At 40.4% G+C, this 25114-nt stretch overlaps 2 protein-coding genes across 4 annotated transcripts in view; one reads left to right on the plus strand and one right to left on the minus strand.

Annotated features, from left to right (window-relative positions):
* The window catches only part of rftn2 (raftlin family member 2), a 22190-nt gene extending 10114 nt beyond the window's left edge, over positions 1–12076 (plus strand). Inside the window, exons 2-9 of the mRNA XM_007578876.2 lie at positions 2288–2468; positions 4448–4556; positions 4677–4845; positions 5424–5642; positions 7489–7595; positions 8476–8579; positions 8685–8766; positions 9951–12076. Coding sequence (XP_007578938.1) covers positions 2288–2468; positions 4448–4556; positions 4677–4845; positions 5424–5642; positions 7489–7595; positions 8476–8579; positions 8685–8766; positions 9951–10157 — 1178 coding nt within the window. The 3' untranslated portion in view covers positions 10158–12076. The remainder of the gene's footprint in view (positions 1–2287; positions 2469–4447; positions 4557–4676; positions 4846–5423; positions 5643–7488; positions 7596–8475; positions 8580–8684; positions 8767–9950) is intronic.
* A 1109-nt stretch (positions 12077–13185) lies between these two features.
* Positions 13186–25016, minus strand: LOC103156730 (MOB-like protein phocein). Of its 3 annotated transcripts, XM_007578879.2 has the most exons (9): positions 24898–25016; positions 22313–22468; positions 18633–18695; positions 18105–18205; positions 17511–17553; positions 17049–17135; positions 16879–16958; positions 15550–15661; positions 13186–14287 (listed from the first exon to the last, which is right to left on the minus strand). In XM_007578879.2, the coding sequence occupies exons 1-9, from the start codon at positions 24898–24900 to the stop codon at positions 14153–14155; spliced, it is 780 nt and encodes a 259-aa protein (XP_007578941.1). In that variant the 5' UTR covers positions 24901–25016; the 3' UTR covers positions 13186–14152. The 3 variants fall into 3 exon arrangements, with proteins under 3 accessions (XP_007578941.1, XP_007578939.1, XP_007578940.1); XM_007578877.2 differs by lacking the exons at positions 22313–22468; positions 24898–25016 and adding an exon at positions 19282–19389; XM_007578878.2 differs by lacking the exons at positions 13186–14287; positions 15550–15661; positions 16879–16958; ... (2 more) ...; positions 18105–18205; positions 18633–18695 and adding exons at positions 20726–20924; positions 21004–21093 and having other exon boundaries at positions 24898–25011.
* Positions 25017–25114: the final 98 nt, after the last annotated feature.

Genomic DNA, 25114 nt, shown 5'->3' on the forward strand with positions numbered 1-25114 from the left:
TATATATATATATATATATATATATATATACTGTTGCTGTCTTTCCCCTCGTTGCCACACAACGCCCTCTTTTGCTGGCTTTCACAGAAGCGCTCATAAACTGTGGTCCTTGGTTCTGAACCTCCCTCAGCTCTGTCACCCCCTCTCTGTTTTTCTGCTCCCCTTAAACTGCCTCCTTCTTCTGTAACCCCCTCCCCTCCTCTTCCTTTCCTCCTCCTCCTCCACTCAACTTTTCTCCCACGCAGCTCTGAACAGAGGGCTCAGTGTGCGAGTGGACGGGTCAGGCAGGCAGTGGGGGGCAGAGGAGATGGAGGAGGAAAGCGAAATGTCGGAATAAAAGCCTGGTGTGGATGTGTTTTGGTGAGCCATCACGGCTCTCCTGGGAGGGTTTGACTGCGGCGAAGATTGCCCCTTCCTCTGGCGTCAACCCCAAGCTCTGCTGGTTGATAATCACAGTCATCAGGGTGGGGCGATAAAATCGATTATCAATTAACTACCTGTGAAATATCCTGCTGAATCACAAATCACTTTTTAGCACCGGGTTCTTTCGTGATCTGTGGGAGGAAATTGATACCAAAACCCAAATAATGTTTGTATTCGGTTTTCTGTTGTGTTCAAAAACACTGATGAAATTTACAACACTTTAAAATTTGCAGGAACCTTGGGTCTTCTCCATGTGACGGTCCTTGGTTCCTCTCGGTCCCTCCATGTTCCAGCGTCTGACTTGCAACTTGAATCCATCGCCGGTTCATCTGCCTTTGAAGCGGCGGTAAAGCCCACAGGAATTCCAGTAAAACGCAGCCGTGTTTGCCCCAGCTCCATTTTTAACTGGTTGGGTCTAATGGGAACCAGTGAGACCACAGTGATGTCAGCTGTGCGCCGGACTCCCAAACCTCTGGTTGTTTGTTGGTTAGAGAGCGGTGGGGGTGTTGTTGTGTGGAATGCTCCCACTACCCCCCCCCTCACACACACACACACACACACACACACACTGTTTACAGACCTTATGCTAACTTAAGCCCATGTTCTGCAGCTTTCATTTTCAACCTGGTAAAACAGGCAATCAACTAAAATGCTAAAAATAATCCCTGTGTAGTTTAACTGCTGGGCTTCAATCATTACTTTGACTCCAGGCTTGTTTTGAGCCTGAAATAAAAACTAGAGAGCGACTCAAAGAGAAGTCCTAGTGGAAGCAGTGTACGACAGTAATTACTGCTCTGATTACCAAAGGAAAAAAAAACAACATTCAACTCTTTATATGCATAAAAGGAGAAATGCAAAGGTGATCCAACATAAAAAAAATTGTTAATTGGTTAACAAATTAACAAAATTCAGAGACATTTATCCAAGTAAATACTAAACATATTAAGTTTATTAAGTTGTCATGTTCAACAAATGTAAATAAAGTAAGTTTGACAAACTTATTTTGTTTAAATGGAAGACAAGCTAATTTTTTTTTAAAAGTTGGAGCGTCATATCTCTTTTTTTAGTGTCATAAGCAGAGAGCTGGATTGTGTGGGGTTTTTTTTTTGTGGTTTTTTTTTCATCAAAAACCTTAAACTGATTTAAATCTATTTAAATTTCTCTTTAGCATCTATATAAACATCTCCGTAAATATTTTTTGCAGCTTTCCTATTAATTAGGAGCAGAGGTAACATCCTGCTGCACACCGAAAAACAAGAACGGAGCGTCAACTTAAAAAAAAAAAGACTTGAGTTAATTTGTTACATAAATTAAGTTTGTCAAGCTTAATTTATGTAAGTTTATTTAACGTGACAACTTTATAAACTTAGTATGTTTTCTTGGGAGAAACTTAACTTGATTGCTTGTAACAAATTACCTCAATTTATTTTAAGTGTCATCACCTGCTTTCTTTTTTCAGTGTATGAGAGAGCATTCACTTTAAAACATGCTTTTACAGTGTTTCAACAAAGACATTTTCAGCTGGCTTTGGCGTGTTATATTTGTGATTAGCATTGTTAAAACAGCTAACAGTTTGTTGCTGACTTCAGCCTTCCTGTTATCTGCATTAAGCCTTGCTCTCTCACAGCCTGACTGAAGCCTAGACATTATGTCATCATAGAAAATAGTTTACTATTCAGTGCAATTATTCCATGATAAAATAGGAATTACTGGTAAAGACCTGCATTTACTATTATATCTGTATTTAATAATAACATTATTTAGTTCTTCAGCATATTTAGTCAAAGACATTGAGAGCCATTGTTGGAGGTCCAAAGAACCTGTGTGGCGACCCCTGACCTGGCCTATCTGTGTGTCCCTACAGGCAGCCGTCCTACCATCCAGTATGTGTCCTCCCTATGTGAGCTGCCTCAGGCGCTGCAGTCCTTCTACACCCAAGGCTACGCCCTAGTCGCCCTCCACCCCATCATCCTGTCCCTGGGCCGGAGCCGGTCGCTGCCCTTCAGCCTGCTCTACCGCGCCGTCCTGGCCCGTCCCAGACCCAGGTACGCCACCCCCCTCCCCCCGAACCAAACCGGGTCACCCTGATGATGACACCCCCTCACCCCCCAACAGTCAGTGCCGTGCCATGGAGTGAGACGATGAAAGATAGATGAGGTCAGGTGCATATTTAATAGGAAGTCTCAGATGGAGGTCAGACTGGAGGAGGAGGAAATGTTTTGGTTTGAGTTGCATTTTCTATGGATTCTATTGGCTAGAAATTCACTCAACAACAGGGGTGTTTGAGCAGCCAATGAGGAGGCAGAGTGCCTGAACTCTGATTGTTTGGCTGTGATGCCATAACTATCATGGATTTACTATAAGAAAGACAATGTGTAGTGCGTGATTAACCAACACAGAGCAGGACATCCTTGTGAAATGAAATGAAACTGATTTAAAACAAAAAAAAAAAAGTTTTAAAACCCAGAAACAATATTTAATAGAACTACATTTTGCTTGGTGTATGTCTGCAGCTGTTTTGGACACGTTACAGCTGAATTCTCTGTCCTTTCTTCTGCTTTGACTGGGCCGGTCTAACATATGAATACATGGTTCTGACGCTGTGGTACAAGTGCCACCAGTATCACACGAGCTACAATCAGTAGGTCAAACAATTTGTACAATGAATTCAAGGCTTATCAAACACTGTAAGCTAAACTGTGATGTAAAGCTACTGAGCTAAAGAGATGTGGTAGCCATGTTGGATTTAGAGCTGTGGATTGCTGGGATATATTCAACTTTGCGGCTGGAATATAGAAGTCAGACTTCAGACGGCCCTCCTGTTTTGTTTTTTTTTCCCCAAGAAGTTTTGACTTCTTGGTTCAAATAGAACAAATAGCTGGGAGGTTCTGTTTTATTGCTGTCTTAAAATGGTGTTAGTCACGTTATTATGGTGATACTTGGGAAACTTTGAGGTGGTAATTGTTAAAAAAGAATAAACTAATCTAAACCATTCCATTGTAGCTCTAGATGGATGTCCATCCAGGTCTTTAAGTAGGCCATTTTAGCACATGAACATGCTTTGATCTATGCCGTTCCATCTGAGCTCTGCCTGTGTGTTTGTGATCATTATCCTCCACCCAACTCACTAGTCGTCTGCAGCCTCTAACAGGTTTTCTTACAGGTTTGCCCTATGTGTAGCTCCATCCATTCTACCAATTCAGACTCATTTAATTAAATTCAGTTTATTTATATGCCCTGAATTCATAACAAAAATTTTCTCAATTCAGGGCAATCACACAGATAGATTCCAAGTCAATTACATCCATTCCAGTCTAATCCTTTATTTACGACGCCATACGTTAGGGCCATTGTAGATAAAAGATAAAAATAAAGAGGAGTACATTTCTGAATTTTCTTGAAGAACATTTCTGAATTCCAAAAGTCAAAACGGTTTGACTTTTCTAACTGAGAATTTCCAAAAGTTGGAAATTTTTATCTCTTGAATCTGAAAATTTTTGTGTTTTCTAGCAAATTTTAGACTTTTAAAACTCAGAAATGTCATTGTTCTTTGAGATTAATCTCAAAGTTTCTGACTTTTTTTCTTGGCAGAAATTGACTCTTCCTTCCCCCCCTCCTCCCATCTACAGTGGCCATAAAATACTGTGGTATTCATCAGACCGTGCACCTAACGTCACTTCAGTATTCAAAATTAGTTAAGTTTTCTATAATGAAGCCACGTAGATTTCATCGAGAAACTGACTTGTTGCATTCACTCCTCTTATACTGCAGACAGTAACTGGATTTAATAATATTTTCAAATATCTTGATATCAAACAAACAGTGGAGAAAATAGTGCTAATAAAACAGTTATTTACCCACTGTCCCCACTGAATGTGTCTGACCCCGTAGATGAGCTTGAGCTCAGCAGATTCTCTCTGCACAGGTTTTTATTTACCAAATTCTGAATTTGACATCGGACACTGGTGTTTTTTTCCTTCTTCTTCTTCTTCTTCTTCTTCTTCTTTTTTTTTGGTGCTTTCAGCAACAAGATTGCGTCCACGTGCCACAGCGCGCCGGTGCTGAGGGTGGAGGAGTGGCCTTTACCCGGGGACTCGCTAACTAGCGACACGGTGCGGGCGCTGATTGACAGGGTCAGACAGCTCCTTGAACCACACCTCTGAATATTCAGCCTCTGTTAAACAAATAAAAAAAAAAAAAAGCCACGGACGCTTTGGGTCTAACTTAGCTCGCGTGTGGCGTGCGTCCTGCAGGTGAACAGCAGCGCACGAGGAGGCGTTCAGTTCGTTGGCTCCGTCCTGCAGCAGGTGAGCGGCGTCACCTTCGGGCTCAGCCCCAGTAGGGGCTGCCGCTCCCCGCCTCGTACGCCGCCCCAAACACCGCCTGGAGACAGAGAGCAGGAGGAGCACACCTACAGTCCAGGTTTGACCTTACCCATAGTATTTTACTGTGGTACTTTCGTGATAAACGTGACAATAAGAACTACTAGTTTCTTATAGCCGCACAAACACAAATACTCCACTAGAAAATTATTCCCATTGGTACTGGTCTTCTTTAGGACGCCATTCACATAAAGAAGTGTGATTTGCGTCGCTAAATTGCACATTTAATCATATTTGCTCATTAATTATTTACTGATACTTTTGAATAAACGGAGCAAATAGTAAAACTAACGATGCCGAAAATATGGACAGTTTGGAAGGGTTTTAAAGTCATTAATTGGAATTTGTGGCGATAAATCAGAATTGCTATAATGCCAAAATTTATCACGATAAATGATATAAAAATGGCCACCACTAGCTGGATTTACTCTCTGTTGTTCAGCAGGGTGTTGGAGCAAAAATTAAATATCCAAGGGCAATGTAAATAAAGCAACATTTCAAACAAGTCACTAAAGAAGGATTCTTAGATTTCGAAAAATCTGCATTTGTTGTACTGCATGTAAAGCTTAAAGCACCTGTTCCTGCTCATAAACCCACATTTCCTGTCTGCTCCTCAAGACTTGAAGCTGCTGGTCTTCTTCCATTCCTGGCCCCCAGGCTGCGCTCCTCTGGACTCGTTGGGCTGTCAGTACCACCAGGGGGCGCTTTCTATGCGGGTCTCCAGAAAGGGCCAAGTGGTCACTGCGCTGGAGGCCGACTGGCTGGAGCTGACCGCTGCTTACTACCGTAAAGGCTGGTCGCTGGTCGACTCCTTCGTGTACTGGGACACACCCAAAGGTTGGTCTGAAGCTGTAAGCATGGAGGGATGGTGGGGTTAGCCCCTTTAGCAAAACTGTTTCAGAGAAATGTTTCAGGTAAACGCCCTAACAGTGGTGGTTCTAACAGGAATGGTGGCCTGGGCAAGCCCCTCCTTCTACCGCCCCCAACCAATTAAAATGCAAGCAATTATCTGGGGGGTTTTTCTAACAGAAAGCAAGGAAAACATGTAGCAAACTTGTTCAGGGCACAACCAACGTATAAGATGTATTTTATTTTCTTATTCTTGGGCACCCCTCCCCTTGGTGCTGCCCTGGGCAACTGCCCATGTAGCCCAGATCGAAAACACCTAGTGCACCTGAGAAAAACAAAACAAAACACACTCATTCAAAAATCTACATTTTACTGTTTTGTGGACCTCTAGATTATTTTTGTTGTGGGTTTAGAACAGGGTCTGTATTTAATCTGTGATAATCCAGTCCAGACTTTTTCCGTATTCTAGATTTTAACTGATTTAAATTTGTCCAGACGCCAGAACAGGCCACACTGTTGAATCAGCAGCGTGTTGTCATGATTTGAACCCAAGTAAGGATCAAGTTAAAGAAGAGAACTGATGAGAGCTTGGTGGGTCCAGTTCTGTACTGTTCTCAGGAGGCTTTTTCATTAAATGAAAGCATAAAATGGATGCTGTGGCTGCTTCCATCCATGCATTGGATTCCTGACATACTCTGGAGTCATTCCAGAGGGGTGCTTCCTAGAACGGCGAATGTTTTAATCATCTGGATGTTTGCTGGGAACTTTTCCCAGCCCCTGTAGCCTGCTGGAAGCTTTGATGGCTGCTGCAAAGCTTTGGGGGTCTCTGCTACTGTTCTGGTGGGAGAGGCTGCCCCTCTGCTGCCCCTGGACACGTCCTTGTTTGGACCCAAGAGGTCAGGATGTTATTTATTTATTTACTGGCTTTCACAGGGGTGAGTGTTGCATCTGGTGTATGATGCAAATGTCAGCTGTTCAGCACAAGCAACAGGAAGTGAGGTCGTTGAGGTCTGGAGGACGCTCCAATTTTAGATCCAGTAGGGGAGAGAGAGGAGACAAAACAGGAAGTGGCTGATTTTTGTGTGTAGGAGTCTGGAAGGAATGGGAAAGAAATGGGTTGATGGGACTTCCTGAGCCTCTGTTGGCTCACACACACACGCACACCTACACAGGCTCTATATACTTATTATAAGCACATGGAACATTTTAACAACTTTATTTTATAGCTGTAGCATGTAACTTTTATAAAAGTAAAAAAATACATGGATATTTGCAGTAGATGAATGGAACAAACCTTTATTAGATCCCCTCATTTCAAACACACACATGGGAGCTGTCAACCTATTTCTAATAAGTGGGTCATTTTAACTCATCACACTCAGCTACACTTATTTGAGGTTCATCCACTGCTAACAACACATCTTGTGTTCACTGCAGTCAGAGCTCCCCCTGGGGGGGAATCAGTGAAACAAATCATCAAAAACCCAAAGTTGAGATGTGTATGTGTGTGTGTGGGTGTGCGTTTGTTTGTAATGCCTTGTGGGGACGATTTTCCTGACATATACTACGTTGTGGGGACCGATTGCTCCTTGTGGGGACCGGAGCCTGGTCCCCACAAGGGGAAGCCCTGTTTTTGGGTCAGGGGTCAGAGTTAGGGCTAAGGTATGAATTGAGTTTTGGATAGGGTTAGGTATGTGATGGTTAGGGTTAGGAAAAGGGTAAAGGTAAGGTTTAGGCTGTAGAAATGAATGGAAGTCAATGGAAAGTCCCCACAAAGATAGCCACGGAAATGTGTGTGTGCGTGTGCGCGCGCACGTGTGTGTGTGTTTTGCAGGCGAGCCGGTTCCCAGATCTCTGGAGGGACTGTTTGTGTACGAGGAGCGAAGCACCTCACCTCCCCCTAACGACACCATCGTGGTGGAACAGTGGACCGTCACCGAGGTGGGTCACTCCAAAGGTCACGGCTCCACCCTGAAATGTGACCTTTAAGGGGTTCACAGGGTGTGTTTTCCTGGTTCACTCCAGAACCATCTGGAACAAGTTTTTTTTTATTGTTAAACAAGAGTAATGTGGTGTGTGTTTATGTTCATCCCAGTCAATATGATACCCCTAAATAAAATCCAGAACAACAAACTGCCTTCAAAAGTCACCTAACAAAATCCTCCGGCCCCAAGCTAATGATTTTGAAAGGTGGATATTTTGGTGTTTCAAAATCTATCCAATGGTTGCTTCTGGATAAAATAAATATCATCTTGCAACAGAAAATGAACTTGTATGTCCATTTTCACTTCCTGTAAACAATTCTGCCAATTATCCAATCATAACGATGAGCATCAGAAACAATGTTTTCCTGAATTTCCCCTTTGTGAGACAAGATTATCTTCTATCGCCATTTTCACTAAGTTATTTGAACTTGTATAAGATTACATTTTATATTAAAAAAAACAATTTTAACATATGATTTATTGCAATTAATAAACTCCAGTTGTGTTAAATGGAATTGGTTGGAACAATGTACATTTATGCTTCAGAGCGGCCTAGTCAAAGTTTGTGCAAAGCTGGCAGAGACATACCTCAAAAAGACTTCTAATCGGTAAATGCAGCAAAATGTGACTCTACGAAGAATTTACTCAGAGGGACTGATTATTGATGCACACCACACTTTTCAGATTTTTCCCTGTTAAAATCTTAATTATTTCTGCTTTACCTTCATCTATCAGACCGTAGCACAGAGAGCAACTTGTGACACATAAAAATGAAATGAGCTCTGTGATTTCAGCTACAGATTCATCTGTAAGTTTTGGGTCTGCGGTGTGTTCAGGGCCCTGACGTGATAACGGACTACGGGCCGCTGCTCCACACCCTGGCAGAGTTTGGTTGGCTGCTCACCTGCGTGCTGCCCACCCCCATCATTCGACACGACAGGTGGATACAGAGTGGGTTGATGCATGGCGTTTATGTGAGGTACTGCTGTTTGCTAATGTGTTTTGTTTTCCCGTCATGCTGATCCTGCTGCCGCGCGGCGAGCAGCGACGGGAACCTGGCCACAAAGCAGGTGGTGTTCCTGCAGAGGCCGGTCAGGAGCTCCACACCCGGATATCCAAAGAACAAGGTGGGACGAAACGAGAGTCCTTAACGTTCTCAGACGTAACGAAACGAGCGCAATGATTTCCATTTGAAAGATTTAGCGGGTTTTTTTTCCTTTCTCTCTTTCTGCCAAACACTGGATGACGAAAGTCCTCAGTCTGGTGCTTTGTCCTTCTTTGAAGACAGATTGTTGCCCAGCAAAATTTGTTGCCATCACAGGCCTGTGAATTGGCTTAGTTAATTCTCGGGATGCACTGATTGCAATTTTTTTGGCCAATCATTGATATTTAATTTTCTAAAATATTTTTAAAATATTTTTTTGGCTCCACTTATCTTTATTTAACAGTGAATCTACAGAAAAGTAGCTTCTGAAAGAGGAGGAAGACATGGGGCAAAGGTTGACCCGCATCAAAGACTCAATATGAGCTAATGCAAATATAACCATAAGCGACGTAGCATTTATTTTAAAATGTATGTTAATGTTAACATTTTAAAAACATTTAACAAAACATTTAAGTAAGTGTAAATGCAGGAGAAATTTACTAAGGGGTTAAATATTTTTTTCACAGCACCGTCATGGAGGTGAAAGTGATTCTTATAATCAATAAGATTTACAGAATGGTTGTCATAGAAACCCATCATCATTACAACGAGGTCTACTGCATTTACCACACTAGCTGCATTTCCATCGACCACAAAATTGTGTAAATTGGAATTACAAAAATTTGCTCAATGGGAACATGGCAATTTGACTCATGTTTTTGGGTTAAAAAATTTCTTGCGCTAAGATGAGGTGATTTTTTTTTTCTGGGCATATGGAAATCAGTGTATTTCACAAAACTGCAGGAAACACTTTTTTCATATTACACGAGTCATGTGATCAATAACTTGATGTTAGAACTGGCAGAAATGACAAGACGACGACAGGAAGTGGCAAGCGGGTTGATGGGTCGGGATGTGTTTTAACGACTTATAGCATGGCATTTTAATCGTGTTTTGTATTTAGTGGAATTTGGCAATTGCAAAATTGTGTTTCCTTTACATTAGTGGAATATCAGCAAAGTTTTGCACACATTTGTAATGGAAACGCTGCTAATGTTTGAGTGGATCTCATCGCTGTGAAACTCGTCATTTCGCGATCAGAATCAGTTTCGAGGTGGATCAGTTTCCGGTTGTTTCTTGATGCTCCTCTTCCTCTCGCCTCCACAGACGGTCTCGGCGCACAGCGACATGTCGAGTCGCTCAGTTAGCCGCGCGGTCAGCAGCTCCACCCCCACAGTGGACCTCTCCTCCGCCACGGGCGGAGGCATTGGGGGCTTCCCAGTGTTCGGAGGCGGTTACTCTGGCTCCCTGTCCCACCTGGAGGAAGGGGGCTTTGAGCAGGAGGAGGGGAAGGCCGAGGTCACCTGCATGTGAGCAGGAAGGAAGCTGACTCAGCACTTTTTGGGCTGATTTTTTTTTTTTTATTAAAGCCATAATATTAAGAAGGAACAAGGAGCTGCATCACTTTTTGATGTGATGGCGAAAGAAGGGAAAGCTGCTCCACTGTTCAGACCTGAACTTCTTCATCATCGGATTTCATCTCCATCTTTACTGCTCAGTATTTTTTACAGAGATCCTTCAGTCTGGTGCCTGAAACACAGATAACTGTTCAGACGACTTTTACACGGTACTGCTGCAGTGGAACAATTTTTTATTATTATTTTTAATCCAAGGTATTCTGTCATTAAAGTGACTGTTATGGTTTAAGCAGGGATTTTACAGATGTCAGTGCTGTTAACGCATCTATTGCTTTTGTGATCCACTTGAAGATTAGAGAGAAATGGAGCTGCAGAAGGTTGGAAACAATCATTCATGTTGCAGAAATGCTGAGGTATTCGTGCTCTGCTCACACTTCATATGAGAAGCCTAAGTTAGACTTTGTACAAGTATTCATACCGTTGGAACTTTGTACATTTTCTTCTGAAAGGACAGAGTTGGGATGTTGTAAATCAACACATGTGTCAAGTGGATGATCAATGAACTAAACGGTTTTTATGTGTAAAACTTTAAAAGGAGTCAATTATTTTCCTTTAATTTCACAATGTTATACTTTGTGTTGATCTTTTGCAGAGAAAAAGTATCCCAATAAAACACACCAGTACTTGACCTTGTATTAGTACATTACTGCAAGGTTTGTAGTCGTAGCATGACAAAAACAAAAAGTTTCAGGAGGTGTGAATACTTTTGCGATTCGCTTTAAGCTGTTTTTTTTTTTTTTTAAGAGATAACGAGTAAAATGGACTGATGGGAAGAACCAATAGCGTCACCTTCCAGACTCAAGATGTCAGTAGTGTCCCAGCTTTTCCTTTTTTTTTTTTTAAGAACTTCTACATTAATTTCTGTCACTGTTGATGCTTTTATTGTATAATGTACATGTGCACTCTTCTTACGGAAGTTGAGAGAGGACGTTTTCAGCATATGCTTTTTTTTCCCCCCCCAATGGTTTTCTCAAGATGTCTGTTTTCCACATGTACTTCTCCCCCATGGTTTTCTCATGATAAGTTAATCTGGATCATATCACAAGATGACTGGACTGTTAAACCTGATTTCATTCTTCAAAAACGTGTCACCAATGAATGGATTTGAAGGACAACTTGTTATTTTGAGAAAAACATTGGGAAAAGTATATGCAGAAAATGGCCGCTCTCGGCTTCTGTACTCTTCTTATAATCAAAGATTAACCATAATCCCATCTATCAACAAGTGTTCATACACGCGCTTCATCTTTAATTCTTATCTGATTTGCAGTGACAACTGTGGTCAGCAGGTGGCAGTATTGAGAAGGCCAACTACATGCGTGATGTTGGTCTCCATCTGGGAAAACATGCACACTAAATGTTTTCTTTTTACATTTTCTTCGTGTTTCTGTTATTTACTGAAGAACAAAGGCTTTTCTCAAGTTTCAAAGGTTTTTATTAGATAATATATTAAAACGCATGAGACAAACTCCCACACCTCTCTCTAACTGTGTTGGCCTCTTCTCCGCCTGCTGTTGGCGGCAGGAACTTTTACAGGCGAGCTTCTTCACACTATGATTTTATCAGGATTCTTCTGTCACCAAGTCATGGTAGCTTCCAGCTGTTCCCTAATCTTCCAGTCAGTCATATAGGAGAACTGCAGCAGTCCACTCTTTCACTTAGTTTCTGTCTGTCCCTGAGGCTTTTCTTGGACAAAAATGCATTTGTTCCTGTTCTATCAGAGTCAAATGTTTATGCAGCTCTCTGCATGCAGTCACACCTGCAGCAGCTGAACATTTGATCTGGACGATTCGTTAAAAGATCATTTCACATTTTCTCATTTTAGCACAAATATTTTTTTCATCAAAAAAAAAAAAGGTTAAAAAGTATCGAAAGACTATCAAACAGACTTTATCCTCAAGGGAAATTTGTAAACTGAATCTAGATTTTTTTTTTGCCAACTTCATGTTCTACTTCTGATGGTAGATAAAAGTTACTTACTAAAGCTGCTGCTCTGTAGTTTTACATCTAAGTAAGACTAAGAAAGGAGAGTTGGGATGTTGTGGTAGAGCAACATATTTGTTGAATCGACCATTTTAAAATTGCAGAGCACTGCTCCCTACCACTCCCCCTCTCAGTTCCTTCAGACTAGCCAGCAGCAATTAGCAGACACCTGGTGGAGCTGCCCTTTTCCTGAGATAATAGGACAGGGGTGGGCAAACCTGGTCCTCGAGGGCCAGTGTCCTGCAACTCTTAGATGTCTCCCTGGTCCAACACACTTGAATCCAATAGTTGAATCACCTAAGTGCAGTCAGGTTCTCCAGAGTCCTGCTAATGACCTCATTAACTGACTCAGGTGTGTTGAAGTAGAGATACATCTAAAAGTTGCACGAGACCGGCCCTCAAGGCCTGGATCTGCCCATCCTCTGTTATAGGAGCTACTTCTCAGAGCAACGCTGGTAAAAATGTTAAAGGGTTAATCGAGAAGCCTTATTGTGATGACTTCCTGAAGGCGGAGTTTCAGAAAGATGAGTTTTTAAAGAGACAGAGACCCAATTTCAAGGTAAATTACAAAGTGAAATTTTTTTCAAGTCATATTTGATGTATACATCATTTTTATAACGGAAAGTAATGTAGGAACTTTATTGTGCCATAAAATGGCACAATGTGGCTGGAAAACACACTATAGAGCTATCATAGTATAAGGAAAATCTAATTTCACCCTCAAGTAAATGTTGCTTTTCCTTTTTAGCCAAACTGATATTTAACTTCATAATGTAGATAAGTCTCCTCACTAAAGTCGTTTCTCTCCAGGTTTACAGCAAAGTGAGACACAAAAATAGCATTTTAAAGGGACATTTAGAAACCTTTTGGTCAGTCCAGGAACATCCTTGTGATGTTTGCTGAATCGAGTGGTGCATCAGTAAACAGCCTCCACACAATTATATGAATAATAAGTCTTTTTTTTATTAACAGACATCATGAAAATGTTAACAGTAACAAAAGTTTTAGTCTATTTAAAAAACAAACAAGTGGGTTGGACTGAAGAGACTCCTCCCACACAATAACTTAATGAGGAAGAGAGTTAAAGAAGGCAGGAAGTGGGTTGTGCTCTGACACATCATGTAGCCAATACTCTCCCTCCTTCAGCCCGGCGCTCACTTCGAACCTGGCTAGAACAGGTTCTGCTGCTCCCGCTAACAAATACTAGCCGCATGGTGCGCGTCATAAAGCAGGATCAGAGTCCGACGAGAAGGAACATCTCACTGCTAGATCACAGGACAGAGCTAAAGGTGAAGGTTCGGTTACTACCACACAAGCATCACACCTACATTTTTATTTATTTCCGTTTCATTAGGACAACCCCGACCCAAAGCAGGAAGGTCAGCAACACAGGCGAAGAGAAGCATGATGTGGGGGGTATATACAGAGGAAAAGGGGGCGGGTCATAACTGAGGGAAACCCACCATGTCCACAGCGAGCCACTGGTCAGTGGGAGGCGTCAGGCGGCTAAAATCAGGAGCTACAACTTTAGGACTAGTACTGTGCTGCTAGGGGATAAATAAAACGAAAATATGGTTCAATGTTTTGTAAAAACCCATAAAAATCTTGTGTCAAAGGTCAAAGGAGAACCTGATATAGTGATGGGGGGGAAGAAGAGGGGTTGCTATGGACACAGTGGGTGGGAACGGTGAGGAGAAAGTGACCTTGTTGATGTTACCCTGCAGGCTGATGAGCCCCGCTCCTGCTAGCTTTACTTCCTCAGATACAGACAGAAGAGTGAGGAGGATGGGGGAACGTGGACAGTGTCTCCATACACTGTAGTGTGTCTATACATATATTCAGATATATTTATGCAGAATGAGTGCGCCTCCTCTGTACTGTATAGATATAGAGCTGTGCGCGGCGGCGTTAGGCCTCGCTCTCGCCGGCCGACGAGGTGTTCTGGACTTCCTCCTCCAGGATGGGCACTATCAGGTTGTCCTTGGACATCAGGTTGTACTTCATCACGAAGCGTGTGAACCGATGACACAGGAACGTCTCGTTCTGCATGCGGACACACACACACACACACAATTGCTTTGGTTTAAAGAGCGAAGCAATTTCAGAAAATCAGACTAGATATCTCTTGCTTTAGGTCAGTTGGGTGACCAACATTATGGTCAATTGATTACAGGGCGGAAACTAACGACTATTTTAGTAATCTATTCCATTGACTGTTTGGACGATTAATCGGATTAGAACATGGCAAATTCTTCAGATTTTCATTTAACCACTTGAGGCTTTTCTTCAAAACAATATTTGAAATACATTAAAATATGCAAATAAATAATTCAGTTCCCTTTTTAAATAAGAAAATAAGCATTGTGTTGCCTAAAATGCAACAACACAGCATGCCTTTAGGCTGCTCATTTGTAAATAGATTAATTTTTCCATTAATAAACTATTATCAAAAAGTGGTTAATGGAAAATTTAGTGTATATTTTCATACAGAATTTGAACCAGATGAAGCTAAAACTTCCACTTGGGGAGTTTTAGGTAGAACATGTTTATAGACAAAGGTTTTTTTTAATTATTTTAAGTGCAAAATGTCAATATTTTTGTACAGTTTGTCTTAATTACTGCTCTAAATAAGTTGTCCTTTCAGCAAATTACCTTTTTTTGGAGTCTATATACTCCACTTAATAATTAATCAATTTGTAAATTAGTTGACGATATTTCAATAATCAGTTAATCATGATTAATTGCAATTAGTCATGATTAACTTTATTTTTAGGTGTGAATATAACTTTTTTTTAAAGCTTCTTCTGAGAAAAGTCTACGTTGTCTTAGTGTAAACATGCTCAGGATGTCGGCTTCTTCATTAGTTTCTGACTGAGATCTTATTTTCTCTCCATGGTAACAGTGGTGTGTCCTTTCTAACACACAGCCCATGATTTGATTGGACAGGGACCAAAATGTGTTGGGATAAAAGCAGAGACTTTAAACTGCTAATCCTAATCAGTGGCAATCCTTTCAGACGGGGATTATTAGTCTGAGTTTGTATTAGATCTGATCACAATCAGCCAGTCCTGTCTGTACTGAAACCACTGAGAAAACAAAACAAAAAACAATACACTCACTGACAACAAGATGATCTTATTGGTCATGTTAGATGACCTGAACTAAGATCAGCTGTTCCACCTTTATGAGATGCAACATATTGACAAATGAAACCAGGCGGGAGTACTTGGAGGACTTGCAGACTGAGTATAAAAAGCAACTGTATAAAATAAGTCACCAAGAGCAGGTCAGCCATTAACACTCACCTCATACTTGTCGAATATCTGACGATGATGGAAGTAGGCATGAGAGAATATCCTATAGATGCGGCGACAGACGGAGCCCAGCTTGGCCACTGATGACTCCTTGATGCTCACCCTGCAGCACAAAGTCGACATGATGAGAAAGAAGAGGAACTTGAGGAAAACTCTCGACCCAGCAGAGGACCTCCATGTGCTTCACAGAACCACATTTTATAGTAACTCGTTTCTCACACTTCCAATGGTCAAAAAACAGGTTTTCTTTGCAAATTTTCAATGTACTTTTACACTTTTTCCAAAGAAAGATAAATATTTTTATTAGTAGATTATTTTTACACTAAAATATTTCCTATGAATATTTTCCTTTTGGGACAGAGGCTGAAAAACTAAATGTTTATAATGACCTGAGGAAAGGCTCCTGACTGGTGAAAATGCTAGAAAACATTTCTCCACTTTACAGGAAGTAGTGGTGCTCTGATTACAGTTTTCTAGCCCGTCACCGTTTGTAAAAATCCTGACCTGCCAATATCGATTTTGGCCAGTACAAATTTTTTTGTCTGAAAAGTCAGTATTGGGGTGCAGCTGTAAGTCTGGGTCGACTTATTGGTGCACCCCTAACAGGAAAGTTCCTTCTGAAATCTCCTAGATCTGGAGTAGAAAAAGTGTGAAAACAAGCTTAAAGGGGCAGCATTGTGTGTTTTCCAGCAACATTGTGCCATTTTGTAGCACAACTAAGTAACTATGATACCTTCAGTTGTTATATAAATGCTGCATATATCAAATACGACTTAAGAGAAATTTGACTTTGTAATTTAACGCCTTTAATTTGGGCCTCTGTCTCTCTAAGAAGCTCCTGCTCTTTCTGAAACTCCTTCAGGAAGTCGTCACAACATGGCTCCTCTATTAACCCTTTGACAACGTTTTTACCAGCGTTTCACTGAGAAGTAGCTCCTTTAAGAAGTTCAGCAGGTGCTCAGTTCCACCAGGTGCTTGCCAATTGCTGCTGGCTAGTCTGAAGGAGCTGAGTGGGGGCACTCAATTTTACATAGACCTACTGGAATGTAGGTATGGTAAAAAGCCTTAAAACAAAAACGTATTTTATTGCAGTAGTTTAAATCTGACACTGAAAACTTAACCACAACCACTACTTGTGTCTACAGTTTTAACCCTGTGCTTTGTTCAGATGAGATTATGGTCGAGTTTTTCTGGGTTGAGCATGAAGCAAAGGACAACCAGAATAAATGCTCAAAATAAATGTTGAATTTTCTGTAATGTCACTGGCCTTAATACACACAACACCTTTATATATATATATCAAAATGTAAACAGACTGACCTGCTGGGAAAATATTTGTTGCTATTGAGAAGACAGGCAGCTCCGTCCAGCGTGTGCCTGGTGTAGTCAATGGCAGGGCACTGCGATGGCGGCAACACACAAGCAGAACACACACCGTCAATGGGACCAACTTCTCCATGCAGTCAAACGAATGATTCACTACGACTCACCTCTTTGGGCGTCTTGTGGGCGGCACATAAGAAGATCCACTGCTCTGTGGCTGTCATCTGGGTGCAGGTGTCAGGGTGGCACTCACTCTGCAGGCAAGAACACCAGCGGCACATGTGAGGACAGATGGTTCACAGTGGAAAACATTTATTTGGTCTTTCTGGCATAAAATAACAGCAGATCGTCTTTGAACTCGTGTCAAATGGCTGAGGGGAGTCTACAGCTTGTTAGTGTTCACTCATTAGGACTGACTAAAAGGTTCACAGTTCTTCCTGATGAAATGAAGCAGCGAGAAAATAAAAACAACAAGTCTAACAAACTGTTAAACACATTGAGCCAGAAACTAAATATTTAAAAACTGTGCGGAAAAAGCAAAGCGACAGGTATTTAAAAATAAATCTAAGCTTTTAAGGTCAGACTTTACATGTACAGAAATTAAATGTGGGAAGAAAAAAAAAACTCACCTGCAGTTTTACAGCAAGTCCATTAAGTTCCAGACAGAACTGCCTGCAAAAAGGATCAAATCAGAACAAACAAATAAAAAAAATAAAAAAAACAACTGTAAATTTTTGGAAATTTCTAATTCAGTTTTACCCTCGCCGTATAAAAACAGAACATTCACTATACTGGAAAGTTAGTGTTTTTTCTACAGTAACTGATAGCAAATAATTTAACTACCATGCATTTAGATTCTTTAAACCTTTATGACACAGAAGGTAAAGAGGGGAAAAGGTGGGAAGGCCTTAAGACAATACAACAGAGTTGTTTTGATATAAGCAAGAAGAAACTTTTTCAACAAAACCTATATTTCCCCCCCCCCAGTAGCTGCAAAGCCAATTCATTATCTGTACTGGTTATTAAGAAACAAATGGAGAGTCAGTAACACTTTTGAATTCTTTTCTTTTAAATCAAAACTTGTATAATCATCATTGTATAATCGTCATCGTGTGAGTTATTGTGACTTTAATCACACGATAACTCACGAAAAGGACAGACTTAGAAACCAGTCTTAACAAAACAGCAACTAAGCATGAGGCTAAAGCAGACGCTTTGTTTACCTGAGGTGCTCATACTTCCAGACGCCTTCATCCTGACCCTCAGGAGGCTCCAGGATTTTGTCAATGTTGGAGCAGTCGGACCTTATGTTTTGCTGGATGTACTGAAAATAAAAAAAACAAATATAGTAACAAAAAAGGGGACGTGGATCAAAGAAGTCAGTCCTTGTTGCTTTTGTTTAGCTCTGCTACTTAGACAAGCTGTAGTCTCAACACTTGCACCGCCCTTAAGAAATATAACAAGAATCCAACCGTTCTAGATTTAAACAAGCTCAAAAATCGAATGGGTCTGTTTTTAACCAAGACAAGAACAAATCATGTACATTCAGCACAAAATCTGAATACTTGGTGAAATATTTCTGAAGTTTATTTGTATTTTAGTTCATTTGTGTTGCCATGAATCTATGCTTGTATGATTTTTATTCATGAATCATTGAGAGGTTTCATGTAGTACACACTGTTCTGAACTCCATATAATTACATTACTCAGTAAAAGTTTATATTCAAGATAACACATCAACAGCTACACACCTGTTGAACAGCTAGCGTACTGTCCATCTCCTCAAATGATTCATCCGGCCAGTTGTAGAAATCCTGTAAGAGAAAGGAGGACAAATCTCAGGGCTAACAGCTAGCATTGTGGCACAAGTTAATAAATCACAGCGCTAGTTCGCCTAAGCTAGCCACTAGAGCCAAATGTCAAATTGATGAATGTCAAAGAGTTAACATTTGCCGACAGAATACGTTTTGAACAAAGGTTGCCGGGTGAGTTTTCACTCTTCCTTGAAGCTGCTTTGCTAGTTTACCTGACAACGTAAACAAGGTCGTGACTACTTCCTGTAAAGGTAAAATGAAAGTCACGGTTGTGTTTTTAGGAGACTGGCTATAAACATACTTTGCCGCAAATACATCATTATTTACATAAAGCGGTGACTCTAAATTCAAATCCAAGACAAAAGAAGCAAAATAGGAACTCTTTTAAAGAGCCCTTCATCCCAGCAATTAGACGGTGTAAAAAGCTAACTACAGCTAGCTGTACATTCCGATGACAAGCCCCTCTGAGTCGATGTTTTGGACCGAGCTGTCGATGGAAAGAGGCGGGAAGAAACTGCGTGGCTTTCCGGAGATAACTCAGCTCGTCGTGTGGGGTCTATGTGGTTCCACCGGAGCTGAAACCAACCTTAGCCTTGGTTCCAGGCCGATTCCTCCTGAGAACTGCAGCTCCCTCCGCCATGACCATCTCGACAGAATACCCGGATGTTCGTCAGCGGCGACGTTGTCGCGAGGAAAGCGGAAGCGTTTCACTCAAGAGTGGGCGTGACGCGGAGCTCCAGATTTAAAAACTGAGCGCAAAAGTGAATGGATTTATTAAGTGTTAAGGATAATAATAGAATACAGTACGTCTTAAATTATCTGTGGAAAACGTGCAACACGAACAAATGGAAAAATGCCTCCATGAAAATTGTCCTAAATAAAGAATCTACAGACTATTTCCAGTCTTCTTGTAATAAATTATTTCAGAGCATCTAATAAATTATTCAGAAAATGATCACCACTTGCATCCTTTGCAGTTTGGGTTTAGAAATAACACAATCCGCTACCTGCATTCTTTAAGTCACTCAATAATGAAAATACTGTGAGTTTTTTTTTGTTTGTTTGTTTTTGAATTAACTAGATCAGAATTTTAAAACCCTCAAAACATAATCTTCCCAAGAGCTGATTATAATCGTTCATCTGATCTCTAAAAGACAGTGAACAGTACATCATTTCAAGTCTTCACATAAAAAAAACATTTTAGTTTCCCTGCTTTTTAGTTCTTGTAATAAATCTTCCAGATGTGTATTAGGATTGTTGGTCATCACATGTGTGCTGATATGTCAGTCTTCCATGTTGCTGAGGAAACCAGTGATAATGTTGCAGAAAAGCTAAACCATAGTTAAGCTCCACCTAATCATTGCTGATGGCCACTAATGAGTTTCTGCTGGTTTCTTCCTGTTAAAGGTTTTCCTCTCCACTGTTGCTTCATGCATGCTCTGAATGAAGGATTAGATGTTAATTATTAAATGTAGCTTTGGAGAAATCCATCTTCAAAGACATTAAAGGTATTTTTGTAAAATCTCCATCAAAAATACCAACTTTTGATCATGAATGATTTGTAGAAGCTATAAACAAGTAAAACACTGAAGAGGGTGAATACTTTTTGTAGGCACAGTATCAATTCTTTTCACTTTACCATCATGTCCTATTTTTTTATTGGTCCAAAACATAAAATCATAAGAAAATACATTTAACACTTAAGTTTTGTTTTATGAGATGTGAAAAGGTTCAAGGGTTTAAATAGGTTTCATCTTATTCAGTGAAAGGGCGGCAACAGGAGGAAGAAAAATCCATATATTAATGTTCACTGTCAAAGAAAGGTGGGGAGTTATGGATGTTATCTGCCGTAATATTTCCAGTTTAAATAAAGCCAAGTTTATTCCAGGAATATTACTTACGCCTCCAGAAACTTTCAGACAGAAACAATTTGAGCTTACCTCTACGTTTGAATGTGTGTTAAACTTGAAAACCTTAAAATGTGTGAGGGGAAAAAACCCATCACACCCTCATAAAAATAATACAATAAATTAACAGTTGAGTGACTTTATTATTGTAACAAAATGCAATTAGAATTATTTACAATTTACGGGACATAAAAAAAAAGAAAAACAGACATGAATGAAATTAATTCTTCTCTGTAGCGATGATGGACTTCACACAAACTAACAACAGAACTTAGTCGACGTATTTGCCGAGAATGTCTCCGTCGCGGAACAGGAAATAGTCCTATGGGAGCAAAATATATGACAGGAAGTTAAACCCAGAAGAGCATAAAGCATCTGCTGTGACTGAAGCGGTGCTTCACCTTTTCCTCTAGAACTACTTTAGTTCCTCCGTATTCCGGTAGCAGCACCTTCTCTCCAACCTTCACGCTAACAGGCTGCACATGGCCCTTCTGAAGACAGAAAAAAAAAAAAGAAAAAGATAGAATGTTACCAAAAATCACAACCCAACTCCTCTTCTAACCAGTTTATTTTATCATGGTGGTTGTTGTTGGACATCATCCCAGATCCATCTCCAAAAATCTATCGAAACAAAATGGCCGAATTGCATTGTACCTCTGAAATCAATACAAATGCTCTGTAAAAAGTTACGAACGCTTTGCGTTCGTAACTTTTTATGTCGAACAAATATGTAGACATAAGGTCTGCCATGTATTTATGTTATTAGGATAAAAGTACAGACAGCCAAGATTATCATTTGCTGTTGTGTGATGATTTACTATTGGAAGCAGAGAAAATAAGGAGACTCAGAAGTATGAAACATGGCTGAAAAAGTCCAAAATTCATGTTGAGCCCCATAAAATACAACACTTGCAGATTGCACTGTCTGTGTCTTTGAGTGAAACCTTTTTAACCCTAGAGTCTCTGCATGAAGCTAACTGCATTTCTAAAGGGCCTGCAGATGGCAACATAGGACGAAACTGAACTGGCATACAGTGGACCACCGCCTATTCAGAGCTCAGTATTCACAGATTTTTCTGTGGAACAGAAATCCAAAATAGTGCAAAATCCCCCTTTTAGTACATTTTTTCTCCGTAGAGCATATCTAAGATATTCTAAGGAAAACTCAGCTTGGGAAGTTTAAATACTTAGCAGAGATGCTGCTTCACACACTACTGGCTGGCTTTTGTAAAGAAGCCAATCCAGGAGTGCTATTTCGTTTACTTGGCTCTAATTGGCTATAAGAAGACTGGAGATATTAGCTTCTGATGCAGAGCTAAGATTGTTTGCACTGTACATTTAATGCATATCAAGATATATTTAATGTGAGAGCCATTAAAATAGGTCGTTCTAATCGTTTCTAGAAGGAATCGTAAATATTTTGGATAATAGCATGTGGCTAACGGGGGTTAGCGGGGGTCCACTGCTCCCATCCATCTTTTCTACCTCACTTTGTGGGCCTAACTACTCACTACTCTCAGGAAGGTGTAAAAATCTGAATCTGTGGACCGAGGCAGCCTGCAGAATACAGCGTGATGATTTCAATCTACCTAAGAACAACAAAAAAGTTACATGATTAAGGTACAACAGGTACTGCATCAGATAGCAAGCTGTGTGAAACATGGAGTAGAACTCAAACTATGGGGGAAATGAACGGAAACAATAGATTACCTGGTTAACAGAGCCTGGGCCGACTGCCACCACCGTGGCCTGCAGTACTTTGCCCTGCGACTTCTCCGGCAGCATGATGCCTCCCTTGGTTACCGTCTCCGCTGTGAGACGCTCCACCAGAACCCGGTCAAACAGGGGGAGGAACTTCCTGAAGGCCTGGAAGAAACAGTGAGCTCCAGGTCAACCATGGATCATATGGACGGGAATTAGTTTTTAACAGTAAATCTAGAACATCATTTATTCAAAGTTTCATAAAAACCAACAAGGTTTAATTTATATAAAAATTATAAAAATATAATTTCAACTCACGAAATCATTTTTTGAAACAGAATTTACAGATTCCCCCAAATTCCTCCAAATTAATATGCACCCAAGACAAAGTCATTACCTGATGTTTAGAAAAATATTCTTTCAACTCAACAAATGAACAGAGTTATTAAAATATTTTCTTGGAACAATTTATCAAATCAAGATCAACTAAAAGATAAAAAATCTTACAGAGCACACATTCCATTGTGCAATAAAAACTCTGGGTTAAAAAAGGCATAGAGGGGGTGCTGTGGTGGCACAGGGGCAAAGCACAACCCATGTAGTGAGGCCCTAGTCCTCATGCCGGTGGTCACAGGCTCGATTCCCGGCCTGGTGACATTCGCCGCATGTCTTCCCCCTCTCTCATAACCCTCTTTCCTGTCAAACTACTTTAAAATAAAGGCCACTAGAGCCAACAAAACCTTAAAAAATAGTATGAGTAAATTTTCACCAAAAACTTCAGAAATTTTTAGATTAATCTCAGAAATAAAAAATAATAATAAAATTGGGAAAAACAGGTCAAAAGTCAAACATTTTCAACTTTTGAAACTCAGGAAAATTTCAAAAAGTCAAAAGTTTTCTAGAAAATGTCAGGTTTTTCTAGTAAATCTCCAACTCAGACATATCCTCGTTTTTTCTAGAAAATTTTGAGAATAAAGACGTACTCTACTTTTTTTTGTTCTCTAAAACGTCCCTAATATGCCAGCAATAATTAAGATTGTGACTTAGTTTCTATTAAAACAACTGCTATCAGTTACACTTAACCCTACAGATGGTCAAGTTTAGGTCAAGTCAGCTTTCTTACATTTGGTGAGATTTTAGGAAATGCCTTAAGAAGGGAGGATTCCAATAGTGTCTGCTGAGCTTATGATAACAGCAGATGTACCAGTGACCTTGTGTCAAGGCTTCTGGTCCCAGCGTGCTTACTGGGAGGGAGGAGGGGCAGCTGCGCTCTCTCTGATCTGTCGGCCCTGAAACCTGGCAGGACAAGGACGGCTCGAAAACCCAACACAGTTTTGAAAGCTGCAACGCCTCAAGCCTCTCCGGCTGGGTGGACTGCCTTCATTTTTTTTTTTTAAACTAGCTGCATCAACTCGGTGACATCCCATCTAAAAATATAGGAAAAGAATGAACTTTCTACACCATTTCAGAAATAGCTGTTAGAGCTGGAAAGTCATCAGAAAATATTAGCTACAAAAAGGAACTTGATGACAATAACATCCACTTAAGACATGAAGGACGTGTTAACTAATTTAGCCAGGACTGCATCACAATGTACTTTTAGTTTTACTAAAATCAGGACTGAGCATTTATTTATCCAAAAGTATCTGTCAGCTACCTGATGGTTACTTACTCAATAAGTTTGAAATTTAGAACTTTGCAGTAAAATAATGAAGTGCTCTTAATGTAGGAATTCTACAGAGACCATTCCTATGGCTTCAACTTGTTCCTGGTATGCCAGGAAGAGTACTGGAGTGACTGGAATTTTCTCTGGCTGTTCAGTATATTTTTGAAGGTTTTTAGTTTATAATAAAAGCAGTGGGACTATTTTTGTTTTAAATCTTTTATATCATGATATCGCATCATGCCATTTTTACAAAATATTCCCATATCATCAAAACCTGTCCATGCCAGACATCAATCATTTATTTATTTATTTTTAAACAAAACTAGACAATAAGTCAGCCACTAGGACAGTATTACTTCTTTTCAATAAGATTTTTTTCGTACCCGTTCTTTCGCTGAAATGAGACTAGACTCACTACATCACTTTAAAGTGATGAAAAATGATAGTAAGAGCCACAGTTGTGCTGGTCTTCTACTACACAGCTTCAGGGATCAGTTCCGGAGAGTTTTGTCTGCTGCAGTGAAGTTTCACCAACCCGAAGGTCGCGGGTTCGATCCCTACAACTTCACATACAAATGTATTACGCTGAATAGAGTTTGCGTCGATAAAAAGCCATTTCAATTACTAAAAATTATTAGGTCTTACAGCAGCTGCACATCTTCAATAATCCTGTTTTTTTCTTGCTGTTATTTCTTTCTTAAACCTATGCATGGAAATATAAGGTAAATGTGCGGTTGAGCCCCCCCACACACACTGTTCTCCTCAGCAGCGTGACCTTGTGAATGAAAATTAGCTTACACAACGCTAGCTGACGCCTCGATGCAGAGAAAATAAAAACCTTACAGAGTATAACCGGTCCCCTGCCTCTCTATCTAAACCGTGAACACCCAGCTGTAGCTGTCTCCAACTATTAAACGCTGTTTCTTACCATTTTTTGTGAGAGAGCCTGTCTGGAGCTGCACTGCAGTCAACGAGCGTGGAAATGAGATTCTCCTGTCCTCCCTCCACGTGAAGAAATCTCCAGAAGGCGCATGCGCACTATCTCACTGAACTTGACGTGGCTCACAGAAAGTTCTAGCACAGCCGGGAATGATTTAAAAAAAACTGTTTTGTTGTGAAATTCTATATTTTCTTAACTCAAAATG

This window comes from Poecilia formosa, unplaced genomic scaffold (assembly GCF_000485575.1).
Source record: "Poecilia formosa unplaced genomic scaffold, Poecilia_formosa-5.1.2 Scaffold496, whole genome shotgun sequence".
NCBI lineage: Eukaryota > Metazoa > Chordata > Actinopteri > Cyprinodontiformes > Poeciliidae > Poecilia > Poecilia formosa.